The following is a 24,900-nucleotide window of genomic DNA, read 5'->3' as shown; positions in this document are numbered from 1 at the left end:
CTGGCCGCCGCCATCTTTGTTGCGCCAATTTGCATATTCCTCCTTATTGGGTGTGGGAGCTGCCATCTTTGTCTTGAAGTGACAGTCAATTTGCAAATTCCGTCTTTATTAATAGGATTATACTGAATTATAAGAATTTCCTGTTTGATCAAGTCTTTCCTGGAAACTCATTAAAAAAACTAGGGCTAGACATCAACTTCAAATAAACTCTTTCTCAGAAGGCAGACATTCTTTTATTTCTATTCATCTGTGACCTAAAGGGCAAGTCTGGTTCCATTATTCATTGTAAAATGAATAATGAATTCATAATATATATGGTTCAGAGCTTAGCTCTTTTAGTATGTCTTGTTCCCATACTGAGTCATTGGTTTGGCTAAATTTTTGCAAATATTAAAAACTAAAATGTTCAAATGGTAAATCACAGACAAAGAACATGGTCATGAATGATAGGTACAGATTGTTTAAACTCTTAGGTAAAATTAGATAAGATATTTTACATAACTTGAATGAATTGACAAGGTCTTGTGGAGAAAACAGGTCCAGATGGCAAACATACGCAAGGGATTTAGTCAAACAATTTTTTGGCAAGAACATTATGAATTTTGTAATCAGTTGAGAGCCAATGAAATACAAAGATGAGTCTAGTTAATAATCTACAATGATCGGTTAAAGAAGTATATTAGTGCTAATTTCTCTCCATTCATCCTACCTTCCCTTCAACCCCACAAACCTTTGGCACAATGAAGGGGGTAACCTTTCTTTGTGTTCTCTTTCTTTTCAGCTCTGCTTACTCCAGGGGTGTGTTTCGTCGAGATGCACGTAAGAATTCTATTTTTCTATTGTTCAAATTTATTTTATTTTACCAGTAAAAGAAAGTTTCAGTAAACCCTGCATCTTTAAAGAAGTAAGTTTTCCTTTAGCATTAATTTCTAGACTGTGACGATATTTTGTGTTTGTGAACCTTTAGGAAGTTATCCTAAGTGAAAAAGGTGGGGATTGTTTAGTGACTGTCATTTCCCTTTGCATATAATGGGACATAGAGGGACTTAAACTTCACAGAATTAGTTGAAGACAGAATTCATAACTTCAAATTGCCAAAGCCCTATCCACTGCACCTTGATGCATTAAAACAACACAACCTGTGTTGTTAGTCTTATAAATAAAATTTGTGTTTATATTTTTTCCTTCATACGGTCCTCTCAGTAGCATTATATCTTATCCAAGTTTGAATATAAAGCTATAATTATTTAATGATTTTTCAAAAGTATCATTGGTGAATGAATCATCTCTTGTTTAAAAGCAGAAGAAATAGTTCACTGTCATCCCAATATTTTTGAGCAAATGAATACTAAGTCAAATGGAGAGAAACATAAAAACTAATATCATAACCAGTTGTTTTCTTCAGTATTTAAACAAATCTTTTTCCCCCCACAGACAAGAGTGAAGTTGCTCATCGGTTTAAGGATTTGGGAGAAGAATATTTCAGAGGCCTGTAAGTTACAATATTGAAGACTCAAATTTAATGCTTCTAATAGGATTGGTTATTATTCTGAAGTTCTTACATTCCCCTGTCATCAGAGTCCAGACGCTAGAACAGTATCGTCCAGTAGAATTTTCTGCATTCATGAAAATATTCCATATCAGTGTTGACCAATGTGCTAGCCACTGGCCACACATGGTTGTTGAGAACTTTGAACTTGGCAAGTGCAACTGAGAATCAAAAGTTTCAATTGTATGTAATTTTAATTAATTTAACTATATAGTTACACGTGGCTGATGGCTACTGTATGGGGAAGTATAGTAGCTCTGGAACGCTTACATAAGCTTGATTGAGGGGAAAGACTTTAAAATATGGTTCCTTTCCCAGAACACTCTCAGATTCCTTTACCAAGCAAATAGATTTGTCATTTCTAGAGAGCATTTTAATATGTTTTCAATTTAGTAAAGAATGAGAAAATAGCTTATTTTTTAAAGGTCAATTTCATTCTATAGCCTGATTAAAGGAAATGTGTGTATGGTTTTTGTTTTTTGTTTTAAATAGTACAAGGGCCTATGTAATGCCCCTCATCTTAACAATTATACCTATTTAAAATGCATGTTGCTTGCTTGCTCTGTATGTGTTCATCTACTCACATATATACTTAAATATGGTGGAAACACATATCCTCTTTGCTTAAAAAACCACATATACCTGTTTAGGCCTCAGATGATTGCTGATGTGAATAGTCTTTCAGGATAATAGTAAGATGCAAAAAATACTATAGAACATTTGTTCTCTAGCATAGCAACCTATTTTATATTAAATTTTATTATACCAATTTTTTTATGTCCTGTGTTTCAGGGTGCTGGTTACCTTTGCTCAGTATCTCCAGCAATGCCCATTTGAAGAACATGTAAAGTTAGCAAATGAAGTAACCGAGTTTGCAAAAACTTGTGTTGCTGATGAGTCAGCTGAAAATTGTGGCAAGTCACTTGTAAGTACATTGTGATTTTGAATGTTATTTCTTCTTATTTTAAGTAACCCTGAGCACTACAAAGGGAAAACACCCCATTTTGGCTTTCCCTATTATTATTAAATGACCATATTTGTAAGCAACACTCACAAATGGGTAGAGGCATCATTTCTTCTATGATAGAGATATTCTAGCTATGGCTATAGTTCTAAAGCTTTTCTTTATTGAGATCACACACAATGATCATAGTGGATTTAAATACACTTTCTTCTCTAATGTGCCCTTCTATTTTATCCACTGTAACTAACAGTGTGATAATTACTTCTTAAAAAAATTACACATAGGTTATCAAATCAGGGGAAACTCTCTAAACCTGAGAAAAAAGTGGGTTGTAATATCATTTCCTCGCCAAGATTTACCAGTATATAACATTTTTAATACTGTTCTTCGGGTGTAAAGAAGATAAAACACTGCCTAGCAATTTGAAGCCTCTGTCTTCCATTTAGCACGCCCTTTTTGGAGATAAATTGTGTACGGTAGCATCTCTTCGTGACACCTATGGTGACATGGCTGACTGCTGTGAAAAACAAGAACCCGAGAGAAACGAATGCTTCCTGAAACACAAAGATGATAACCCAAACCTGCCTGCATTGGTGAGACCAGATCCCGAAGCAATGTGCACTGCCTTTACGGAAAATGAACAGAAGTTGTTGGGAAAGTAAGTAATCAGATTTTTTAATCCTCACCAGAGGATATATTTTTATTGATTAGAGAGAGAGAGAGAGAGAGAGAGAGAGAGAGAGAGAGAGAGAGAGAGAGAGAAAGGGAGAGAGAAAGAGAGAGACATTGATTGGTTGCCTGCAGAATCAAACCATTCCTTCCCCCTCCCCCCCCCCCCCCCCAACTTAGGTGTAGGAGAGGATGCTCCAACCAACTGAGCCACCCACCCAGGGCAGGAATCAGATATTTGTGCTTCATCATTAAAAATTATAAAATCGGTCAAGACTCATTATAACAACTACTATAAAAATATTTTCAACATTAAGTCTTAGAAGCTTTTGTTCTAATGACAAATTCAAAGAAATATTATTTAATGCTATAAAATTTTACACAATAAAAAATTTGATCAATCATCTATTGGAATTCATTGAAACAGGATATGATCTGTATGGAAAACATTAACAGTTCCCTTTTCCCTGGCAATGCCCACATGATGGTTGTACATTACTTAGGGTTGTCCACATTAAAATTTTATGAATTAACTTCATTTAGTTATTGCCAGAATTAACTTAGCTTATTGTCAGAATTAACTTAATTTTACTTTATATATGTGCGTATAACTTTAATCTATTTATTGACTTAAATTATGACAAAGGCAAGGTCATCATGTGCAAATTGGTTTAATTGATGTTAGATGTCTTTGAGTTTTGGAGTTTCTAGAGAAATTGTTAATAATAATTGTCCCTGTAATACTGGCTGCTACAGAAAAAATGACTGCCTGTTCTTATTTTTAAAATTTTAGGTACTTATATGAAGTTGCCAGGAGACATCCTTTCTTTTATGGCCCAGAGCTCCTTTACTATGCTCACGAATATAAAGGAGTTTTGACAAAATGCTGCGCAGCTGCTGATAAAGCTGCCTGCCTTGGACCAAAGGTATGCCCAGCAGAACAGAAGAGCCAGTTAAGACTCAAACCTCAGATTTGGGACACTTTATGGCTAGATGTAGGGTACCTAAGTCTCTGATATAAACTTCTTTACTTGGTCAAAAAAGCCTTCCTTACTTTATTCGCCCCAAAGATTTTTCACCCTCATTGAAGGTCTATGACATCCTCATTACTCCTTCTAAGTTTTACCCCAGCAGATCTTATAGAGAACCACTGTGTATGTGTCTAAATACCCTCTTCTTTTTATAGTGAAACTAGAGGTCCGATACACGAAATTCATGCACTCGGTGGCGGGGGGAGGGGGGAAGAGAGGGTGTCCCTCAGCCTGGCCTGTTCCCTCTTGCAGTCCAAGAACCTTTGGGGGATGTCCAACTGACAGCTTTGGCCCCCTCCCTGCGGGAAGTGAGCTTAAGCCTGCAGTCGGACATCCTTAGCGCTGTCGCAGAGGCAGGAGAGCCTCCCGCCACCACTGTTGCGCTTGCCATCCTGGGGCCCAGCTTCAGGCTGAGCGGTGCTCCTCCTGTGGGAGAGCAATGAACACCAGGGGGCAGCTCCTGCATTGAGCATCTGCCTCCTGGTGGTCAGTGTGGGTCATAGTGACTGGTCATTCTGCTGTTTGGTCAATTTGCATATTAGCCTTTTATTATATAGGATAAACTCATTTGTAAAATTGCACAACAAAGGGCCACAGTTTTTATTTATCTTTTCACGAGTCTTTCCTATTGTGGAGGAATTCAAAGTGGAGAATTTCACTGCTTCTAGAAGCCTAGCTTGTTTCATTCATTCTATAAATATTTATTATGTACTCATCGTCTTTTCTAGGGATTTTATTGATGTGAGAGTTGGTGAAGGAGGGATTGAAATGAATTTATGCAAAATTAAGAAATCAATAAAATTACATTTTCTGGGATGTTAGTGTACTCTGTTCTTCTACCATTCTTTTCAGTTCCCTTTTCCCTGGCCATGCCCCCATGCTGGTTGTTCACTACCTAGGGGCTTCCACTATGACCAGACTGATTTTTCCTCTAACTACACAGCAAATGAATTATTTGCCAATGGTGAATACTTGGGAATTTAGGTGTACAATATGTCTTTAAAATTTAATTTGTTATAGTCTTATCTGAACTTATGAAGGGATATTTTATATAGAGTTTTAAAATATATTTTCAAAACTATTTCTTTTTGCAGATGGATGCCTTGAAGGAAAAAGTAATGGTTTCAGGTGCCAGACAGAGACTGAAGTGCTCCAGTCTCCAGAAATTCGGAGACAGAGCTTTCAAAGCATGGTATTTAAAATTTAGTTTTTGTATTTTATAATGATGTAAATGATGATGGTTCAGTTGACAAAATTGTACTTTATATGAGTTTTTTTCTTAATCTTCACATGAGGATATGTTTTTATTGATTTATTTTTAGCAAGAGAGGGAGGGAGAGAGAGAGAGAGAGAGAGAGAGAGAGAGAGAGAGAGAGAGAGAGAGAGACATCGATGTGAGAGAGAAACATAGATCAGTGCTTCCCAATCAGGGAAGACACCTGCTACCTAGTTATGTGACCTGATCAGGAATCAAGCCGAAACCCTTTGGGGCATGGAATAATGCTCCAACTAACTGAGCCATCTGGCCAGGGAACATTTATATGAGTTTTTACACAGTGCTTTCATGTATATCCTTCTTGTTATCTAAAAGTCAGAAATTTAACAGAAGTGAAAAATCAGAGCATAATTGACAATTGATCATTATTTTTATTATATGTTTTCAAAGTAGTAAAAAAATTAGATGATTTTTTTTTGGGTAATTCTATGATAGTTATTTAAACGCCCATTTACTTCTAAAGACTAGGGGGCTTATTCTTTTTTTAAAATAAATTTTATTTTTCAATTATAGTTCACATACTATTACAATATTATATTAGTTTCATATGTACCCCAGTGATTAGACATTATAACTTAAATAACTGATCATTCCAATAAAACTTGTACCCATCTTTAGTTATTAGAATATTGTTGACCAAATTCCCTAAGCTGTACTTTATGTCCCCATGATTATTCTGTTACTACCATTTTGTACTTAATCCCTTCACCTTTTTAATAGGGATTTTATTCTAATGGTCCATGATTCTTATACTGTTGTAGTCAGGGTCTGTTATTTAGTTTTGTCTCCTCCAGCCCCCTGCAATTATCTGAAACTATCTGCTTGTTTTTTAAGTTGTGATAATTAAATTCAGCCATCAAGATCACTTCTCATTTTCTCATAGTTCCAGCTCTGTTCTTAATTTCTTGTTTTTGCCTGGACTTCTATTTTTATATTACTTAGCTGGTTCTAAGAGCCAAGAACCCCCTTCCTACCCTCATCCCAATTCCTCATTTGCTTGTCAACAGCTAATCAACATGAACAGAAGATAGAATAACAGACATTTTGCAACGTTTCTACAAACCATCACTTGTACTATCTTTGCTTGTCACCTCTATCATCTACACATTAAAATCTAACAAATAATTAAACAAAATCATCCAATGTGAAACAATGCACAATTAAACAGGCTGTGGCTGGTTTTGGCGAAGAAGTATCTTTTATCAGATTTAGGCAAGTCTGAAATGATTTGTGAAAGCTTGTAGATATTAGCCTTTCACATCTTGTCATCAGGCTTAGAGACTGTGCTGGATCAATTTCTTGGTAAAAATATGTTAGACTCTCTAATCTTGAAAATATATGAAATTTCTTTTCTCTATGTGCTTTGGAACTCAGGAAGAAGGCTTTTTATTGATAACAAAGATAATTGGAGTTTGTGTGGCCCTTTCCAGTTTATAAAATGCTTTCCTATGCATCATCTAATTTAATTCTCACCACAATCCTTTGATGCAGCATGCTGTGTGTCTCTCCAGGGCTAAAGCTCAGAGAATCTAAGTAACTATCTGAGGATCACACTGATAATAAGCAATAAAGTCAGATCTGGAAGTCAGATATGGGCTCCAAACCTGATGCTTCTCAGATGTCACCTCTTTCAGAATGCCTCTTTGATTTCTGATTTTATGAATCGCTGACTTTTTTCTACCCATCACACACACTTAGAATAGAGAATTCTGCCCTAAAGAAACATTTTGCCCTAAGATAACAATTTGATTTAGAAATAGCACTAAAATAAGAATGAATGAATTTTAAAAATTATTTCTATATTTAATTTTGTCCTGAATTTTCTTCTTAAAAGTAGTATTTTCCTAGTGCTTTCACATAAAATACTGGATGTTAATAAGTTGTGATGGGTGAATTTTCCTTTTAGGTCCGTCGCTCGCCTGAGTCAGAAATTTCCCAATGCTGACTTTATGGAGGTTTCCAAACTGGTGGCAGATCTTACCAAAGTCCACAAGGAATGCTGCGCAGGTGACATGCTTGAATGTGCAGATGACAGGGTAAGGAATCCTCAGTATTCTCTTTGGTAACATGCTTCAGTGGGTACAATGAATTTGCTTAGTATAATTGGTGACCGCTAACAATGAACTGAAATTTTCTTCTATGTCTAATATGCCTTATGGCATTTTATTTATTTATTTATTTATTTATTTATTTATTTATTTATTTATATAAACCTGGCTATTGCACTCACAAAATGATCTGATAAATGCATTCATTAATTTCTAATTCCTTTCAGTCGTATTCTGAGAACAAAAGCTTAAACTGAAGTAGGACAGCTGCAAAGGTTGTTTACTAAGAAAAAATTTTGGGACATGGGTAGAATTGGATTAGAGTTGGTACCTGAAGAGACCTTTGCATATCATGTAATTTTTTTCTATATATCCTCCCTTAATATACAAATATTTAGCACGATATCTCTGTTCCCAAAATGTAAATACACGAACAAATATCAGAATCCTAATTTCTCAGAACACTTTCTGGAAAATTTAAGGCAGATTATACAAAATTTACATGTGTAAGTTGGGCCTGTGACTATGCTCTTGACTAATTTTCCAAAAATCCCTCGCACTTTATTTAGTTATTTGCTTTCCAAATGCAGGCATTTAATGTTGGGGAATATTTGGAAAAACTATATATATATATATATATATATATATATATATATATATATATATATATATATATATATATCTCCACATTTAGTATTATTCTGTATTAGTTTCAGATGTACAGCACAGTGGTTAGAAAATCATATACTTTATAGTACAGATTAGCCCCCCGATGTTTCCCACACATAGTCATTAGGATACTATTGACTATATTCCCTGTGCTGTAAATTACATCTCTGTGACTATTCTGTAACTACAAATATGTATTTCTTAATCCCTATATCTTTTTCACCCAGCCCTCTACTATTGGGTTTTAATTTTGAAACTTAAGTGCCTTAACAGTAGAAATATAAATTTAATAAATAACAGTTATTGATTAGCTTTTAAGCAAGTGGAAATATTTTAGTAGTTCTGAGTCTCCAGATTTCTGAGCATAGACTGAAAATGTTCATAGAAGGCAGGTTGGTATGTACATGGTCTTAGAATACAGTGGATGTGTTCTGCCAACATGATAAAAGTCTGGAGAGAAAGTATTGGGATGTCAATTGACTTTGAACAATTTTCATCAACTTGCTTATAGGCGGATCTTGCCAAGTATATGTGTGAAAATCAAGCTACAATCTCCAACAAACTGCAGGAATGTTGTGATAAACCTGTGTTGGAAAAATCCCAGTGCCTTACTGAGGTGGAAAATGATAATTTGCCTAGTGACTTGGCCCCATTAAATGCTGATTTTGTTGATGATAAGGATGTTTGCAAAAACTATAAGGAGGCAAAAGATGTCTTCCTGGGCACGTAAGTGGATGAAGAATGATCCTTTCATCGCTTTTATAGGCTCTGAGGATTTAGAAAACACTTCTAGGCTTTCCTTTGGAGGTGTTACAATTGTTGCCTGCAGTGCTACTTTATCCTTCCCTCTCTGAGCCTTTAAAAGTTTTGGGAAAAAAATCAATTAGTTTTTAAAATATTCATAAAATAATATCTGCTCATGGCAAAGTCTCAATCAATAGAGAAGAGGAGAAAGTAGAATTTTCTATCACCCCTCCCCCTATTCTTTGCACCTTAGGAATATTTCTGGCAATACCTCTAGAAAAATTTTGTGTACATATAAATTATATACATATTGTTAGCTTATTTATTTAAAGAGTATTTCTTGAACTTACCATGACATATATGGATGAATATAAGTCATACATCTTCATAGCTCTATATCTATCAGACAGCAGAATAGGTGTATAAAGAGAAGTATGGAGTCTGCTACGAGGAACTTTAATTTGTTTGTAAAGACCAGATGTTCAGTAGCATGGCAAGGCAGCATACAATTAAATGATAAAATAAATGATTATTTACAGTCAGTAAGTTGTGATAAACTTTTGAATTTTATTGTTGGATTATAATAGCATTCTGTGCACTAAATAATATTTTACAAAATTATGTGCCCTTCAAGATTTCACTCATACAGAGAGGAAACTAAAAATTTAAGAATATCTATCTATCTATCTATCTATCTATCTATCTATCTATCTATCTATCATCTATCTATCTATCATCTATCTATCATCTATTATCTATCTATCTGAACCTTTCTGAGATGTAGTCCAAATCAAACAAAAAAACATAATAACAGGTGTCATTGATCAAACATTTAATATGTGCCAGTGTGTATTATGCACACATTATGACATGTGTTTCTCACAATCCACCTTCTGAGATAGATCGTATTATTATCTCCATTCTAAAGAGGAGGGAACTAAGGTTCTGATAGTTTTAATAAGTTGCCTAAGGTGATATAGTAAAATAAGTGTTAGAGCAAGGATTTGAATGAAGTTGCTTTACTCTGAACCCTAGCCCTTGGCCACCAAGCTTTATTGCATGGGTTTGATCAAATCGAACCTTTGGGGTATGAGTCATGCTTGAGGTTAGTTAGGTGATTTTTCTTGCTTCTTTGTTCAACTAAGTCTATTTTATTTTCATCTTAATTAGGTTTTTGTATGAGTACTCAAGAAGGCATCCTGACTACGCTGTCTCATTGCTGCTGAGACTTGCCAAGGGATATGAAGCCACACTGGAGAGGTGCTGTGCCACCGATGATGCTCATGCATGCTATTCCAAAGCGGTAGGTTTCTCAAAGCTCTTTGTCTGGTGATTACAATAATAAGAGAGAAAAATAATGCCAGAATGCAATATATTATATAATGCAATTGAGATATTCTCTTGAGATAATTTCAATTTTGTGCTCTTAAGCATTTTAGGGAAAATGGCCTCAATAAGCTAGTTAATAAAAACTAGAGTAGTGTATATAAAAAAAAGGCTCAGAAAAGAGCAAGCTCTAATTTCAAAAATATTGACCACATCTTTCCTCTTTTTCACAGTCCTGAGAACAAAATAAGATAAAGTAAATGTAAATGTTAATTTAAAGTGATATAACTTAGATATGAAGATAATTAACCTGATTTCAAGATTTATCTAGTATCAAAAATTAGTATCTTAAGGAAGGTTGTGAAATCTATTCATTTAGACTATTTTAAAATCTTTTTGAGAAGGTTTAGGAATGGTCTTACAAGAAATTTAGTAAGTTGAGAAAATCAGTTCTGGAGGACTTTTAATATATTTTGCTATGCTAAAATGGGATTTTTAGCAGGTTTAGGATATTTAACACTTTCAACATGTGGAGTGGTTTCCAATTTTTTTCCTTTACCAAGAACCTGCTATATGCCAGGCACCATGCTGGATCCCATGCCCAAGATATAATCTCTTATTTCAGAGAGCTTAGGATCCAACTGGAGAGATGGCTTAAAAATAATAGTGCTTATAATCACAGCTATAATTTATTGAGAATTACTGTGTTCCAAGAACTATTGTAATTTCATTAGCTCAGGTGGTTTTTATAGAGCATTCTCTGGGTTGGTACCATCGTCATCCCCATTTTAGAGGTGAGGTTTCTAAAACTTGGTGATCAGAAGTAAAGTTCCACAACTAGAAAAAGGAGTCGGATGACCTTGCCAAAAAACCAGCAGTCACACTCCAGAGCTTGAATATTCTTAATCACTTATACCATGCAGTGTGGATGTACTGTAACAGGTTTGGCATCAAAGGTTTATTTACATGACCTTGGGCAGAAGCATTCAAAAAGGCTCTCAGTCTGCCTATAGGGGCAAAAAACATCCTGCATCTGGTCCATGGGTGGAACCCTGTAAACACAATTCTTTTATTTTTTAGTTTGATGAACTTAAGCCTCTTGTGGATGAGCCAAAGGAATTAGTCACAAAAAATTGTGAACTCTTTGAAAACCTTGGAGAGTATGGCTTCCAAAATGCGTACGTATTTTTGATTTTGACTAATGTCATTCTTGATCAATTTGTAGGTTTTAAAATTTTTATTTATTTTATAAAAATTTATCTTTATTGTTGTGTCTTACAGTTGTCCCCTCTTTCTCCACCCCCCCCCCCCATTTTACCCCTTCGACTCACTCCCCTCTCCCAAGGCCTTCACCACACTATTGTCTGTGTTCATGGCTTATGCATATATGAATATATATTCTTTGGTTAATCACTTCCTGCCCCCAACCCATGCCCTCCGAGATTCGTTAGTCTATTCCATGTTTCCATGTCTCTGGATCTATTTTATTCATCAGTTTATTTTATTTACTAGATTCCACATATAAGTGAGATCAATTTGTAATTTTTAAGACTATATATATATATATATATATATATATATATATCCTGTCATAGAACTTGAAATCATGAAAATACAGTATATATTTCTAATCCCTCTCCATCAAGAAAGACTGGAGAATGAGAGATAAAATAGTTCATGGGTTGAAGAGACCTATATTTGAGTTCAGTTTAAAAAATTAGCCTTTTGAGACTGGGAAGGAAAATACTAAATATTTTGCTGTAGGAACTGAGGATGCCCTCTGAAGGTTAAGGAAGAATTTATGGACAAAAAAAAGCAATGCTTTCCAGAATAGCAAATAGTTGGACTTGAATAGCAGTGACTCAAGAAGTACTGTAATATATGAGTTGATGAATAATATCCTGATCTAATAGAGCCTTACCTGTGGAGGTAAAGACAAGTAGGGATATATCATTAGCTAGATATTTACTGATCAATGTCAACACTCTTCTAACTGTGGGTGCTAGGGATAGCAATAATTAACAAGTCTCTTCCCTTGAGTAGATTACAGCCATACATTGCCTTTCAATGGTCGTTGGAATTCCTAATAAAGGGTTGTTACATGCTAGATCTTATGCCAGGTTGATGGCATACTTTATGTCTTTTAATCCCTGCACCATTCCTATTGAGTCAGGTACACATCCTCTCTTTTATAGATGAGAAAACTCATCCATATCTTTCTAATTTAGCACAGTGCTGCTATACAGAGGTGGGCAAGAGTAGCATTACAGTTGTGAGTAAGCTAAACACAGAGTTAATAAAACTGTAGTAATAATCCTAACCTGCATGTCTTTTTCCATATGAGCAACTATAAACCTACTTCAGCCCACACCTGCATATTAAACTCTCAGTAGGTTTTATTGAAAGAAAGAAGCAATTAATAAATGCATTAATGTCACTGAATTATAGTAAGCTAAGTCACTTTCCTAAAATTATACAGCACAGCTGGAATTCAAAGTTAGGCTTACCAAGTTGCTTAGAACAAGGTCTTCCCCCATTCTAGCCCACCAAACAAAAGATGGAGATGATTTTATGAATGGAAAATAATTGTAATTGATTTTGTCTAATTGTTCTTTGCTTCACCTACTATGTTAGAAAAAATAGCTTCTTGCCTGTTTGAAAACACAGTCTTTTGTTACAGGCTCTTAGTTCGTTACACGAAGAAATTACCCCAAGTGTCAACTCCAACTCTTGTGGATGTCTCAAGAAAACTAGGCAGAGTGGGCAGTTATTGCTGCAAGCTTCCAGAAGTAAAAAGAATGGGTTGTGCTGAAGACTATGTGAGTCCTTTAAAATATAATAAGTCAATAATGATTAATTTTGCCTTTAGATATTTATAAAGTTAACTTTCAGAAGCAGGAGTGAACAAATGTGTGTGTATGTGTGTGTGTGTGTGTGTGTGTGTGTGTGTGTGTGTGTGTGTATGTAGGACTTGGTTGCCTACATCATCCTGACCATCAGAATGAGGATTGAGACAAGATCCTAAAGATGATAAATTATTCTGAAAAAAAAATCCATGAATATTTAATGCTTCATCCTATCATTTAAAAAAATTTACTTTTGGGGGGTTTTCCCATTAATGTATCAGTATAAGACTGCTTTCTCCCACTCCTACACATGTCTTAGGAATCACCTCAAATTATTTTAATGAATTATTTTCTCAAATGTAGGCATAGACTTTCTAAAAAGTTTATCTTTATTGCTGAAAGTATTACAGATGTTTCCCTGTTTTCCCCTATTCACCCCTTCCTTCCCACTTCTGCTCCCTCCTCAGGCCTTCACCTCACTATTCTCTGTGTCCATAGATTATGCATACAAGTTATTTGGTTAATCTCTTCTTCACCCCCTTCCCCCCACCTTGCCTCTGAGATTCATCAGTCTGTTCCCTAGAAGATCTATTTTGATCATCAGTTTATTTTATTCATTATATTCCAAGTGAGATCAATCTTGCATTCAGTGTTGCTAGTTAAAATACAACACTTCTTTTGGTCTATTGGAAAGTAGGAGTTCATGGAAAACTTTTCATTATGCTTCTTTTTGAATTTCTGCTCTACTCCCTGTTCTTCAGCTGTCCGTGGTCTTGAACTGGTTGTGCGTGTCGCACGAGAAATCACCAGTGAGCGACAGAGTTACCAAATGCTGCACAGAGTCATTGGTGAACAGACGGCCATGCTTTTCTGCACTGGAAGCTGATGAAACCTATACTCCCAAAGAATTTAGCGCTGAAACATTCACCTTCCATGCAGATGTATGCGCACTTCCCGAGCCTGAGCAACAAGTCAAGAAACAAACGTGAGGAACATTTCATTCCTGCATATGTTTGTAATCTTGATAGGGAAAACTGTCAATTGAATGGGCAAAATTTTCTTAAGTAGTGATTAAATCCCTTAGAAAAAAGAATTTAAGTATTGGCCTTATTAAGGTGATAAGACTGTCAAAATTAAAACGGATAGGTTTTTGTTCTCTTACCAAAATAAACAATAACAACAAAATTATATTATAATTTTCTATAGAAAACATTCAGAATAGTTATGTGGAAAAAGGCTGCATAAGTAATAAGATTAATATCTTAAGGACAGATCCAGTAGAAAAAGCTGAACAATTAACTGAGTCATTGTGAATATAGCAAATTAGTTAGTAGAAGTCTTAGAAGAATTTATTTCTAGGCATAAGTGATTATTTGAAGTTTGTTCTATGGCAACCCACAGGCAAGGTAAACCTCCAAGATGTAACTTTTGAGAATGGAATTTGGATGAAAGACATCTAGAAATGCGAGTTCTGAAGCATGACTCTGCTGCTGTCACTAGGGGTTAGATAGGCAACGTACAGTTGCTGTCATGTCTGGTGGGTTCTGATCGTGGCCATAGACTTAAGAGGAATATTGCAAAACTTGTGTTCACACGACTCTCTAGCACTATTATCTGTGCAGATGTCAATGAAAGAGAACCACTGGCTTCCATGAATTTGGATAGTCTTGATTCCCATGGCCTCTGCATATTCATTTTGAATGGGCCAATTAAAAACCAAAATTATAGATTCTTGGATTAAAAACTTATTAAAATTTTTAAATTGACTTCAGAGAGGAAGGGAGAGGGAGACAGAAACAACAATGATGAGAGAGTCATTGATCAGCTGCCCCTGCACACCCCACATTGGAGATCAAGCCCACAACCAGGCATGTGCCCTGGCCAGGAATCAAACCATGGGTTGATGCTCAACCACTGAGCCATGCTGGCTGGGTTTTAATTAAAAACTTTTAAATGGAGTCCAAATAATTAAGCTTTTAAGGATCATTTTAAGCTCTTAAATTGCTATAAACTTCAACACGGCACACATTTAAAAATCTGAATACTTTCTAAATGCAATAACATAATAATTTCTAGAGATTTAACTGAAAAGGGATATATTGATACCACAGATGTTGAACAATTTACATTGATGATTTTATTTGAACCTTGCATCAACCCCATGGATTTTATTCTCCTCCCTATGGAAATGAGAATATTGAATTTTATAGTGGTAAGCCTGGGCCTCAAGCTCAGAGTTGCCTGGCTCTAAGACTCACGATCTCAAACAACAGTACTACTGTCTTTAGCATCTATATTTTTCTTATGTGAGTAACCATTTCCCTGTTTTGTTTTCATTTCATTTAAATGCAGTGCACTTGTGGAGCTATTGAAACACAAACCCAAAGCAACTGAGGAACAACTGAAAACTGTTATGGGGGATTTCACAGCTTTCTTTCAGAAGTGCTGCACAGCTGCTGACAAAGAAGCCTGCTTTGCAGAGGAGGTGCTGGAGTCGTCTTAATTTTAATATGCACAGTGCCCTTTATTGCTGCTTGATCAGGCTAGGGCTCAGGGGACTGTATCTGAGGACACTTATACATTGGGGCCCAGGAATTTTCTTCTACATACAGTTGTCTGAAAAAATAACTTAAATGAATTTTTTTAAAAAATCTCCTGCTAAATTGAAGCATATTATTAGATATTTGTAGTATTTGTTCTGTTTTCAAAGTTGGGTCACTTATGAATTCAAATAGAAATATTCAGAAGTTCTGAAATCTTTTTGATAAAGACATAGTTAAAATAAAACCTTAATTTATTTAAATATTTTATTTAAAAGTATCGGTTTGCAATTTGGTTGAATCTGAGTGCTTGATTTCTCAGGCAGGTGGGAAGTTTATATTTAAATATCTGAGTCATTTACTATTTTTTCTCTACAACTTGAGAGTAATGTTTTTATTGCTTTGGGTGCAATGGGTGTTCATAGTCTCCTTCTAGAGATTCTAGTACTAAGCTGGTATTAAAGGGTATGAAACATGGAAAATTATTTTGTAATCATCAATGGCTGTATAAATGTTTATTTATCCTAATAGTGATGCTAATACTTCCCCCAAATCTCTCATTTCTTTGTTTTCAGGGTCCAAAACTTGTTGCTTCAAGTCAAGCTGCCTTGGCCTAAAAACAACACACTCACAAACATCTCAGGTAATATTCTCTGGATTTTCTTTAAAAAATTAATTATAATAGTTAATATTAAAATAGCTAAGAGCCATATGGACTAATGCCAATCACTGTTTTAAGGTCTTTGTTTATATTAACTTATTTAATTCTCCACAATAGTTTTCTAAATTGAGTTCCATTATAATTCCAATATTTCAGATGGGAAAATAAAATCACAGATCAAAGCATAGACTGAGTAGTTTACTTATGGATCACCCAGCTTCTGAGAGGTGGAGTGACAATTAAAAATTGAAACCAGAGCTTGACAGTTAATCACTGTCCTGTTCTGACCTAGTATGACACAGTAGATAGTCATTCAACTAAGCAATGATTCAGAGTGGATGACTTCAGGTGTTAGGCAAGATGATATGCATTCTTGAAAGTTAAAAAAAGTTGAATGACAATAATTTCACAAGGTTCAACTTAATAGCTCAATACCAAATTCATGTCATTGAAGAAGATGAGAAATCTGTTATGTGAATTCCTACTTAATAGTAAATAATCTGCTACTAAATTTCCATTATGTCAACATGCTGAGTTTTAATAGATGTTCTCTTCTTAGGACACAAAGGCCCACTTTATAATTTAGATGTTTGACCATAAACATGTTTTATCTATTTTGGTTGTAATATTTTTGGGAAAATTAAAAATATATATAAAACTTCTTTTTTCATGAAAAACAAGTTGTGCAACATTTTTCTGAGCATTAATTCCTTCTATATTTTCCAAACTGACCTTGATGCTTATTCCACTAAATGGCCTTTAACTTACTCTTTGCCACATGATAAAACCTACATATTGTGCATTCAGACAAGGAAGAACTTCCTGTCTCTGCAAATTTGGTTGTTTCAAAATGTGGTTTGTTTCAGTCCTAAATGGCAATTAACTTGGAGAAGACACCTTGTATGTTTGTGATTAGTGTAGGTAAGAAACAGCTATTAAGTAAATGACTCTGAGGATGATTATGAAAGCTTGTGACTTTGAATAAGTATGAAGTCATCAGTGTTGAAGAGAGGACTTTACAATACCTAGTGGGGTGTCTGCTCCCCTAGCTCAGCAGAAGAATTCAGCTGCCATGGGTTGAGGGCAAGCTTGACTTATTTTCATTGGTGAAAATTGGAAATTGCAGAAAGACAGGCTAAGCTATTTGACATTTATTTAAATAGATTTGAAAAACACAAGCCATTTTACAAACGGTACTTATATTGTCCTTTTATTTTTCAGCTTATACTGAGAGAAAGAAAGAGAAACGAAGACCCAAATCTTATTCATCTGTTTTTCCTTTCCTTTGGTATAAAACCAACAGCCTCTATAAAGTACATACATGTCTTTAAGTATTTTGCCTCCTTTCTCTGTGATGCAATTAATAAAAATATTTTAAAAAACTAATATGGCTCAGGACTGTTATTTTTCGAAGAATAGTAGCCATCTTGAAAATTTTGTAGGTTTTGTGAAAGCCTCCTCTGTGTTCCCCCACTTCATAGGAGGACTTCTCATTCCTAATGGGTTTATTAGTTAAAGAAAACATTAATACTCTTCTAAGTGGTGGGTTATGAACATTGAAAGTAATATTTTAGCATTATTATAATCCTATCTAATAAAAGAGTAATATGCAAATTGACTGTCACTCCAACACACAAGATGGCTGCCCCCACGTGGACACAAGATAGCCCCCACAAGATGGCCAGCAGGGGAGGGCAGTTGGGAGGGACCAGGCTTGCAAGGGAGGGCAGTTGGGGGTGACCAGGCCGGCAAAGGAGAGAAGTTGGGGGTGACTGGGCCTGCAGGGAAGTGCAGTTGTGGGGGACCCAGGCCTGCAGGTGAGGGCAGTTAGGGGCAAACAAGCTGGCAGGGGAGCAGTTAGGCATCAATCAGGCTGGCAGGGGAGTGGTTAGGGGGTGATCAGGCTGGCAGGCAGAAGCAGTTAGGGATAATCAGGAAGGCAGGCAGGTGAGCAGTTGGGAGCCAGCAGTCCTGGATTGTGAGAGGGCAGCTGGACATCCCTCAAGGGTTCCCAGATTGGAGAGGGTGCAGGCTGGGCTGAACGACATCCTCCCCCCCACCCCCATGCATGAATTTCATGCACTGGGTCTCTAGTTTTAAATAAAAGACTAAAGATTGTGGTACCAATAGGGTATATGAAACATGGTATTTCCTTACTACTAGAACCCTCTAAAAAATGTGAGACAATAAAGCTAGAAATCATTCTAAAAATAATTAATTTATTTGGGAAATAAACCCTGACCTTAAAAGAAATGTAACAGTCTAGAATGATAGTACATGAAGAGTATAAGAAACTTAACATGTTTGTAGAAGCATTAGTGGAAGAGGGAATTAGGAGATCTGGAGAAAAGCACATAAGGTGTGATTAAGGTATACTGAATTGAAGAAGTATTAGAGTTGGATGGCATATATATAAATCATATATATATATATATATATATTTAAAATCAAGATGTTATATTCAATATTGGGCCTCTTTTCCCTGGTCTCAGAAATAGTCAAGAATATCAGACCGTTGTTTACAAATTTACATACTTAAAAGTCCTTTATAGTCTTGTTACTTTGTGTAGTTTTTATTTTTATAGAATTGGTTTCATACTGTACATGTGCTATTCCACAACTTATTTATTTTGTCCTTAATAATAATGCTTTATAGTTTTAATTTAAGTATGATTCTTGCAAATGATTTTGGTACCAAGTTAAAATGAAAAGCTCCTTTTGTATCTGGAATGTTACAATCCACACCCTCCCCCATCCACACCCAACCCCACTTTGGCCTCATGCTGATTGTATCAAATACTTTCCCCATCTGTTGGAATCATCTCAAAGGGGGAAGAGAGCCTGGGAGGGGAGAAATGGAGATGGAGTGGCTTGTCAAGGGTCCTGGAGGCCGACATAGAAGATTTTGAGTAAGGTGTTTCCACATAACTGGACCCACACAGGACTAAGTCTCAGCACTCTTGCCTGGATGTCTTGCAGTCCAGTCACCAAATGGGGATTTAAAACTTTTAGAAAAACATTCCAATGTGTGGGACTCCTGGAGCCCAGCTTCCCCCAATTTATTCATGGTCAGGCAAATTCCCCAAATTTCCTGAACACTGGAGCCTAAGAATGGTCCAGGAGCCCAGTGACCTCCCGGTTCTGAGACAGCAACTTGGAAAGTGCATAGTTACATTATGTGCAACAGGCATATGAGCAAATTAGACTTTGTGGAAGGAAAGCTTGGTGGACTTTACCAGCAAAGGGGGACCCTCAGGGAGCTTTTAGTAAATGTATGCAGGGACCTACAGATCTTGTATTTATTCTTAGAAATATAAAGGTGCATCATCTGTCTGTCTGGCTCTCACTGTATGTCTTTTGCTGCACGATGTGGGAGATTGGGCAACCAGATAGTGCAGACACCCAGATGTGACTCTGTGTGTGTGTGTGTGTGTGTGTGTGTGTGTGTGTGTGTGTGTACTGTTCTCATTCCTCATCAGCAGGTACATAATATCCACATGATTTATCACCAGGGATTTAAAGATTGAGCTCTTTTTTACAGTAGAGATTGCCAGTTTTCTTCACTGTACAATGATTACTTTTCCCTTTCCATATCTATTTTTGGAAGCAAGTCACTAAATTTAGTCACAGTTGAAGAGAATGAGGGAGAACATGAAGCTCTTGGAAGGATAAGTATCCACATATATATTCAAAATTCTTTTGTAAAACAGATTTGTCACTTCTTATATTTATTTATTCACTTACGTATACTACCATGAACTCAATTGTATTTATTTTATACTTTAGGTTGTAATACAATACTACATTATTGATTTTTGTGACTTAAATTATTCCAGCTTTGGCTTTGGGGTGTTCTCGAATAGGCTCCTTGTGTCCCTTTGCTGTGCCCCTGAACTTTGTTTTTGAACACATCTTAACTTTCCGGCACTACAAAAATCTCCAGGCTCATTTGCATTTTCCCTCCCTCAGACCTCGATACTGCCATTTCTTCAGGGAGCTTTGGGGTTCTGTTTACTACAGAGTGGTATTAGGAACAAAGTTTTGAGCACGGGGTGTGCTCACTGCTAATGGGGTATCACTGCTTCTAGACTGTTAGTGTGCAAACCTAAAAATGTAGGTTTGTACACTAACCCATGCATGTACACATACCTATAATTTTTTTTTTACGTCTACATCTGTCTGTCTATCTATCAATCTGGCTAAATATGAATGCATACTGATGTCTCTGACTCTGCTCCAGAACCACAGAGTTTATTTGTTTTCCCTTCTTCTTTATTTGTAACTTCCTCTGACAGTGAAAAACTTGGCTCCCCTATCTACCATCCATTTACTTACTGTTCAACCCCAAGATACATGTGAAGGAATTTCAGAACTGTTGACTCATACCTCCATGAGAAACAAATTTATAACTGGAGTACAGTATTTATGTATACTTCCTTTTATCTTTAGCATTTTAGTTTCCAGTCAAAACATCATTTTTCAAAGTTACTTGTGGCAGCCCAATTTTTCCTCTTCTTCGGTGAAATTTAGACTGGTGAGTTTTGGGTGAATCACTCACATTGGACACAAGGTGAGCTTGGGTTCTGGGCTGTTGACTGAACTTTGGGATGATCTGAGTGTCTGGGCAGCTCTTTCCGGTCTGTGTACCAGTGGTATAGTCTCTGTCTACAGTACACAAAGGTGGCAGGTATCTTTACCCAGTGTGCTCCCTGGGTGCACACTGCTTACTGGCAACCAGGGTGGATACTGCAAGTCCTTGACAAACTTCACATCAAGTGTCTTGCAGTTTTCACCGGTGGGCATGTCTATCACTTTTGAGGGCTTTGGAGGGCATTGCTCTGTATTGACCCTGGGCTCTTCCAGTCGAAGTCCTCTCTCGCCTCTGTCAGTGTGGTTGTTTTGTGCTGCCCTGGATTGGTCTTGAGCTCTTCCAAACATGCCTCATAGGAATGGTTCACTCTTCTCACTTCATCACAGCCCCTCATCTATCCTCTCTGTATGCAGAAGTCTGGGATGCAGTTAACATGGACAGAGACCACATTCTAAAAATGAAGTCATTATGGTCTAAGAGTTCAGGAAGAAATAAGTGTTGGAAGATGTATTTGTGCTAAGAAAGGCATAATAGTAAATTTAAGATGACCTTGTATTTGTGGTTATCATCAATGAAACACAGTGATCATTAAGGGAGTCATTGGGAGCTAAAATTCATGGTGATGTGATGGAGGATGTGTCATTATGAATAATGATAAAACAGGTATTAAATATATAGTAAAAGAGAACTATTGAGGCAAGAATATTTATTTGTTTCAATACAAACAATCTTCAAGGAATCACAGCACTGCTACCTTTTTCTTAAGATAGCATATTTAAAATTAGCCAGGAATGAGATGCACTTGACAATAAAGAAGGTAATACCAACTTCAGATAGTACTTGAACCTGAACAGGAAGATATGGTGCATAGGAAGAATCTTCATGTGCACATATTGGACAATAAACAAGTAATTGTTGCTTCTCTACTCATTATTCAAAATCTTAATTGCCAAATTAGTATAATTCACATTGGCTCATGCTGGTGTTGCATAAATCCAGAGGACATCATTAATGTAGAAAGGGAATGTAGAAGCCAAGGCTAGATGAGAAAAGATAAGAAAGAAGGAGGGGGAGAGAACAAGAAAGGAGGTTGGTTGGGGCTCAACAAGTGAAGAAAAGTCAGGTGGTGTTGATACAAGATGAAAGGCCTTTTTTTTTTTTTTACAATGTTTTTTATTTTATTTTTTTCCATTTTTTAAATTAAGGTATTATATGTGTACATATCTTACCATTGTCCCCCCCACTCCCATACATGCCCTCACCCCCCAGTGTTTTGTGTTCATTGGTTATGCTTATATGCATGCATACAAGTCCTTCAGTTGATCTATCTCCCCCACCTCTCCCTAACCTTCCCACTGTAATTTGAGGAAAAGACTTTTCATGTCTGATTTCAAGTTCCTTGCTACAAACTAGTGTTGGGGTTCTTTGAAAAAGCAATTGAGAGGTCACCAATGTAGGGTTCAGGACAAAGAAGAAGGAGTATGATTAGGAGAGAATATAAAGCATAGGTAAAGATATACTTTAGCAGTACCAGGAAATAAGAGCCAGAGTTATCAAGGATAAAGGCAAGGAGTCCTGCATGACTCCTGAATTCTTTGAAATCTGGGGAGGATAGTGGTGGTAATTCTAATTGCTCTCCATATATGGGATCAGCATGGAGGAAAAGGTACTAAATCTAAAGGGACAAGAAGACCCTATTGGGCTGGAGGATTATGGGTACTTTCATCCTGCTGGAATGTGAATTATATCTAATTGATGGAGTTTGTTTTAAGCTCTACAACTTGTGACAAGACTCACCAGCTTCCCTCCTGTCAGGCACTGTCCTCTTCTCAGATCTGTCCCAGGGCCTCTAGACCCTGAATGTCAGAGAAAATTATAAATGCAGAGGGGGAAAAAGATTTCAGTAATGCTCTGTAGTGAATAGGGTATTTGTATAACATGAATTAGTGGCACAATTAGTGATCCTGACCACAACAATCTGATTCAAGGCTATTCATTTTCTATGATAAAGGTTCTGCTTTGTGCCAGACATTGTACTAGGTACCATGGGATTCACAAAGATGAATCCTTGAATCCAACAAGTCACCTATCTAGGAAGAATGGCATAAGCTTGCAAAAGACTGATGTAAGGCCAAATGAGAAGTACCATGGAAAAACAACCAACCATTCAAGCCAACAAACAAATAAGAAAATAGATCCCAGAAAGAATACGTAGTCCAGTATTGTTTGAAGAGAAGTCATTTTCTAACAATCACATGCATATAATATTTATCATATTTATCATGAATACAATGCTAACCATGAATAAGAGTACATATAATATTTATCATGAATACAATGCTAACCATGAAAGCAAGTGTTATCTTTTTAAATTGTCTCCTAGGTAGCAGATGCTTTAAAGGCATCACTCCATCTATACATAAAAAAAAACAAACCTTCAGGCGAAATATCATTTTCATTATATATATGAGAAAACTAAGAATCAGAGCGATTAAATTATTTGCCTAATGTTATATGGCTAATAATTGACAAAACCAGGATTAAAATCTTTCTGACACCAAAGTCCAGTTTACTGTGCTTTGCTGCTTCTGAGCAGTTGCACGTATTTATGAAAAAGTAAACAGAGTCAGAATTCAGGCAGTGGAAAAGCATTTGATGTGCACTATGTACTTAGATCGAACTTTGAGCAATGACATATAGATCAAAGTTTGTTTGCAGTTAGTAGAAAAACTCTGCTTTGAAGCTCTTCTTTATTGCTGTCTCTTAAAATTTGGTGTTCCTTTGGGTGCCTACATTCTCTACAATCTCTCTCTCTCTTCTTAATCACATGGCTGTAATAACCTTCTTCAAGATGACGATTCCTGAACCTCCATCTCCAGCCTTAATCTTGTGCGAGAGGGTAAGAATCACTACTCAACTGCTGGTCACCTTCTCGACTTCAAGGTCTTAAAGATACTTCAACACACAAACCAGGGTGTTCTGCTTAATAATTACTCTAAGTCAACAGACACATACCAGTTCTGTTTGAGTAAACTGGTCACTCTATCTTGAGCTCAATACCTATATCCAAAACAGCACGTATTCAGTAAATTCTTTTGATTTTATCTCATTCATACCACTTAACTTCATCCACAGCTCTCATTTCCCATTAGCACTACTCTCATCCAGGCCACTTACTGGATCATTATAGCAAAAACTTCCTAACTTATATCCTTATCACAATCTTGTGCCCCTCTATACCAAGAGAGATGGTCTCAAAGCACACATGTGATTTTTCATTGGCTTTCTTTTGTAGTATTCTATTATCTTAGGATGAGGTGTAAATTTGATTTAAAAGGTCTTTGAGATGTGGCCCCTGCCAGCTTTGCAGAAAATGTCCCTTATGGAATAAGTTTCCTCATCTTTAAACTTTGTACTTTATTGAAAATACATGTCTTCCAGTTCTTTATATACACCAGGCTTGCCCTCTCCAGGGGCTGTTTCCACGATTTTCTACATTTGCCTGGACATGTTTCCCTCCCTTTTTTTCTGATGTCCAGGACAATGTTACTTACTCCAGGAAGACTTACTTGACATGCTCTAAAGATGTCAGGTGTTTCTTTTTTCACTCTTCTTATCATTGCATCCATCACACTGTTTTGTGATTGCTGACATAACTTTCTGTTTCTCCCATGAGATGCTAAATGTAGCAAGAGTGGGATGGTGCCTGCTTCTTGTTACTGATGATTCTAATCAAATTTCAGTGCTGGGTGTGCAGACTTCATGTTCTTGTTGAATGAATAAATAAAGCTCCCATCTACGATGTGCTACTCTGCGCAAGGCCCTCTTCTGAGCCACTTATGCTCATTCATTTATTTAATCCTCAGTCATTCATGAAGGAGGTCCATCACTATCCTTATTTTATAGATGATAAAAAAAAAGCCCAGAGAAATTTAAATAACTAATCCGAAGTCATGCAGCAATAAGTGATGGGGCAATTCAGACCT

The 24,900-nt window shown here is 36.3% G+C and overlaps 1 protein-coding gene across 1 annotated transcript; it reads left to right on the top strand.

Moving 5' to 3' along the window:
• The first annotated feature begins 740 nt into the window (after positions 1-740).
• LOC103303910 (albumin) lies at positions 741-16,279 on the top strand. Its single transcript, XM_008160888.3, has 14 exons — positions 741-819; positions 1,435-1,492; positions 2,342-2,474; positions 2,960-3,171; positions 3,976-4,108; positions 5,308-5,405; positions 7,396-7,525; positions 8,718-8,932; positions 10,121-10,253; positions 11,357-11,454; positions 12,957-13,095; positions 13,884-14,107; positions 15,475-15,607; positions 16,238-16,279. Exons 1-14 carry the CDS (start codon positions 741-743, stop codon positions 16,277-16,279), a joined length of 1,827 nt encoding a protein of 608 aa, XP_008159110.2.
• The last annotated feature ends 8,621 nt before the right edge of the window (positions 16,280-24,900 follow it).

Source organism: Eptesicus fuscus, chromosome 2 (assembly GCF_027574615.1).
Source record: "Eptesicus fuscus isolate TK198812 chromosome 2, DD_ASM_mEF_20220401, whole genome shotgun sequence".
Classification (NCBI taxonomy): domain Eukaryota; kingdom Metazoa; phylum Chordata; class Mammalia; order Chiroptera; family Vespertilionidae; genus Eptesicus; species Eptesicus fuscus.
Note: the sequence above shows the minus strand (reverse complement) of the source record. Positions and strands in the feature narration are given on the sequence as shown.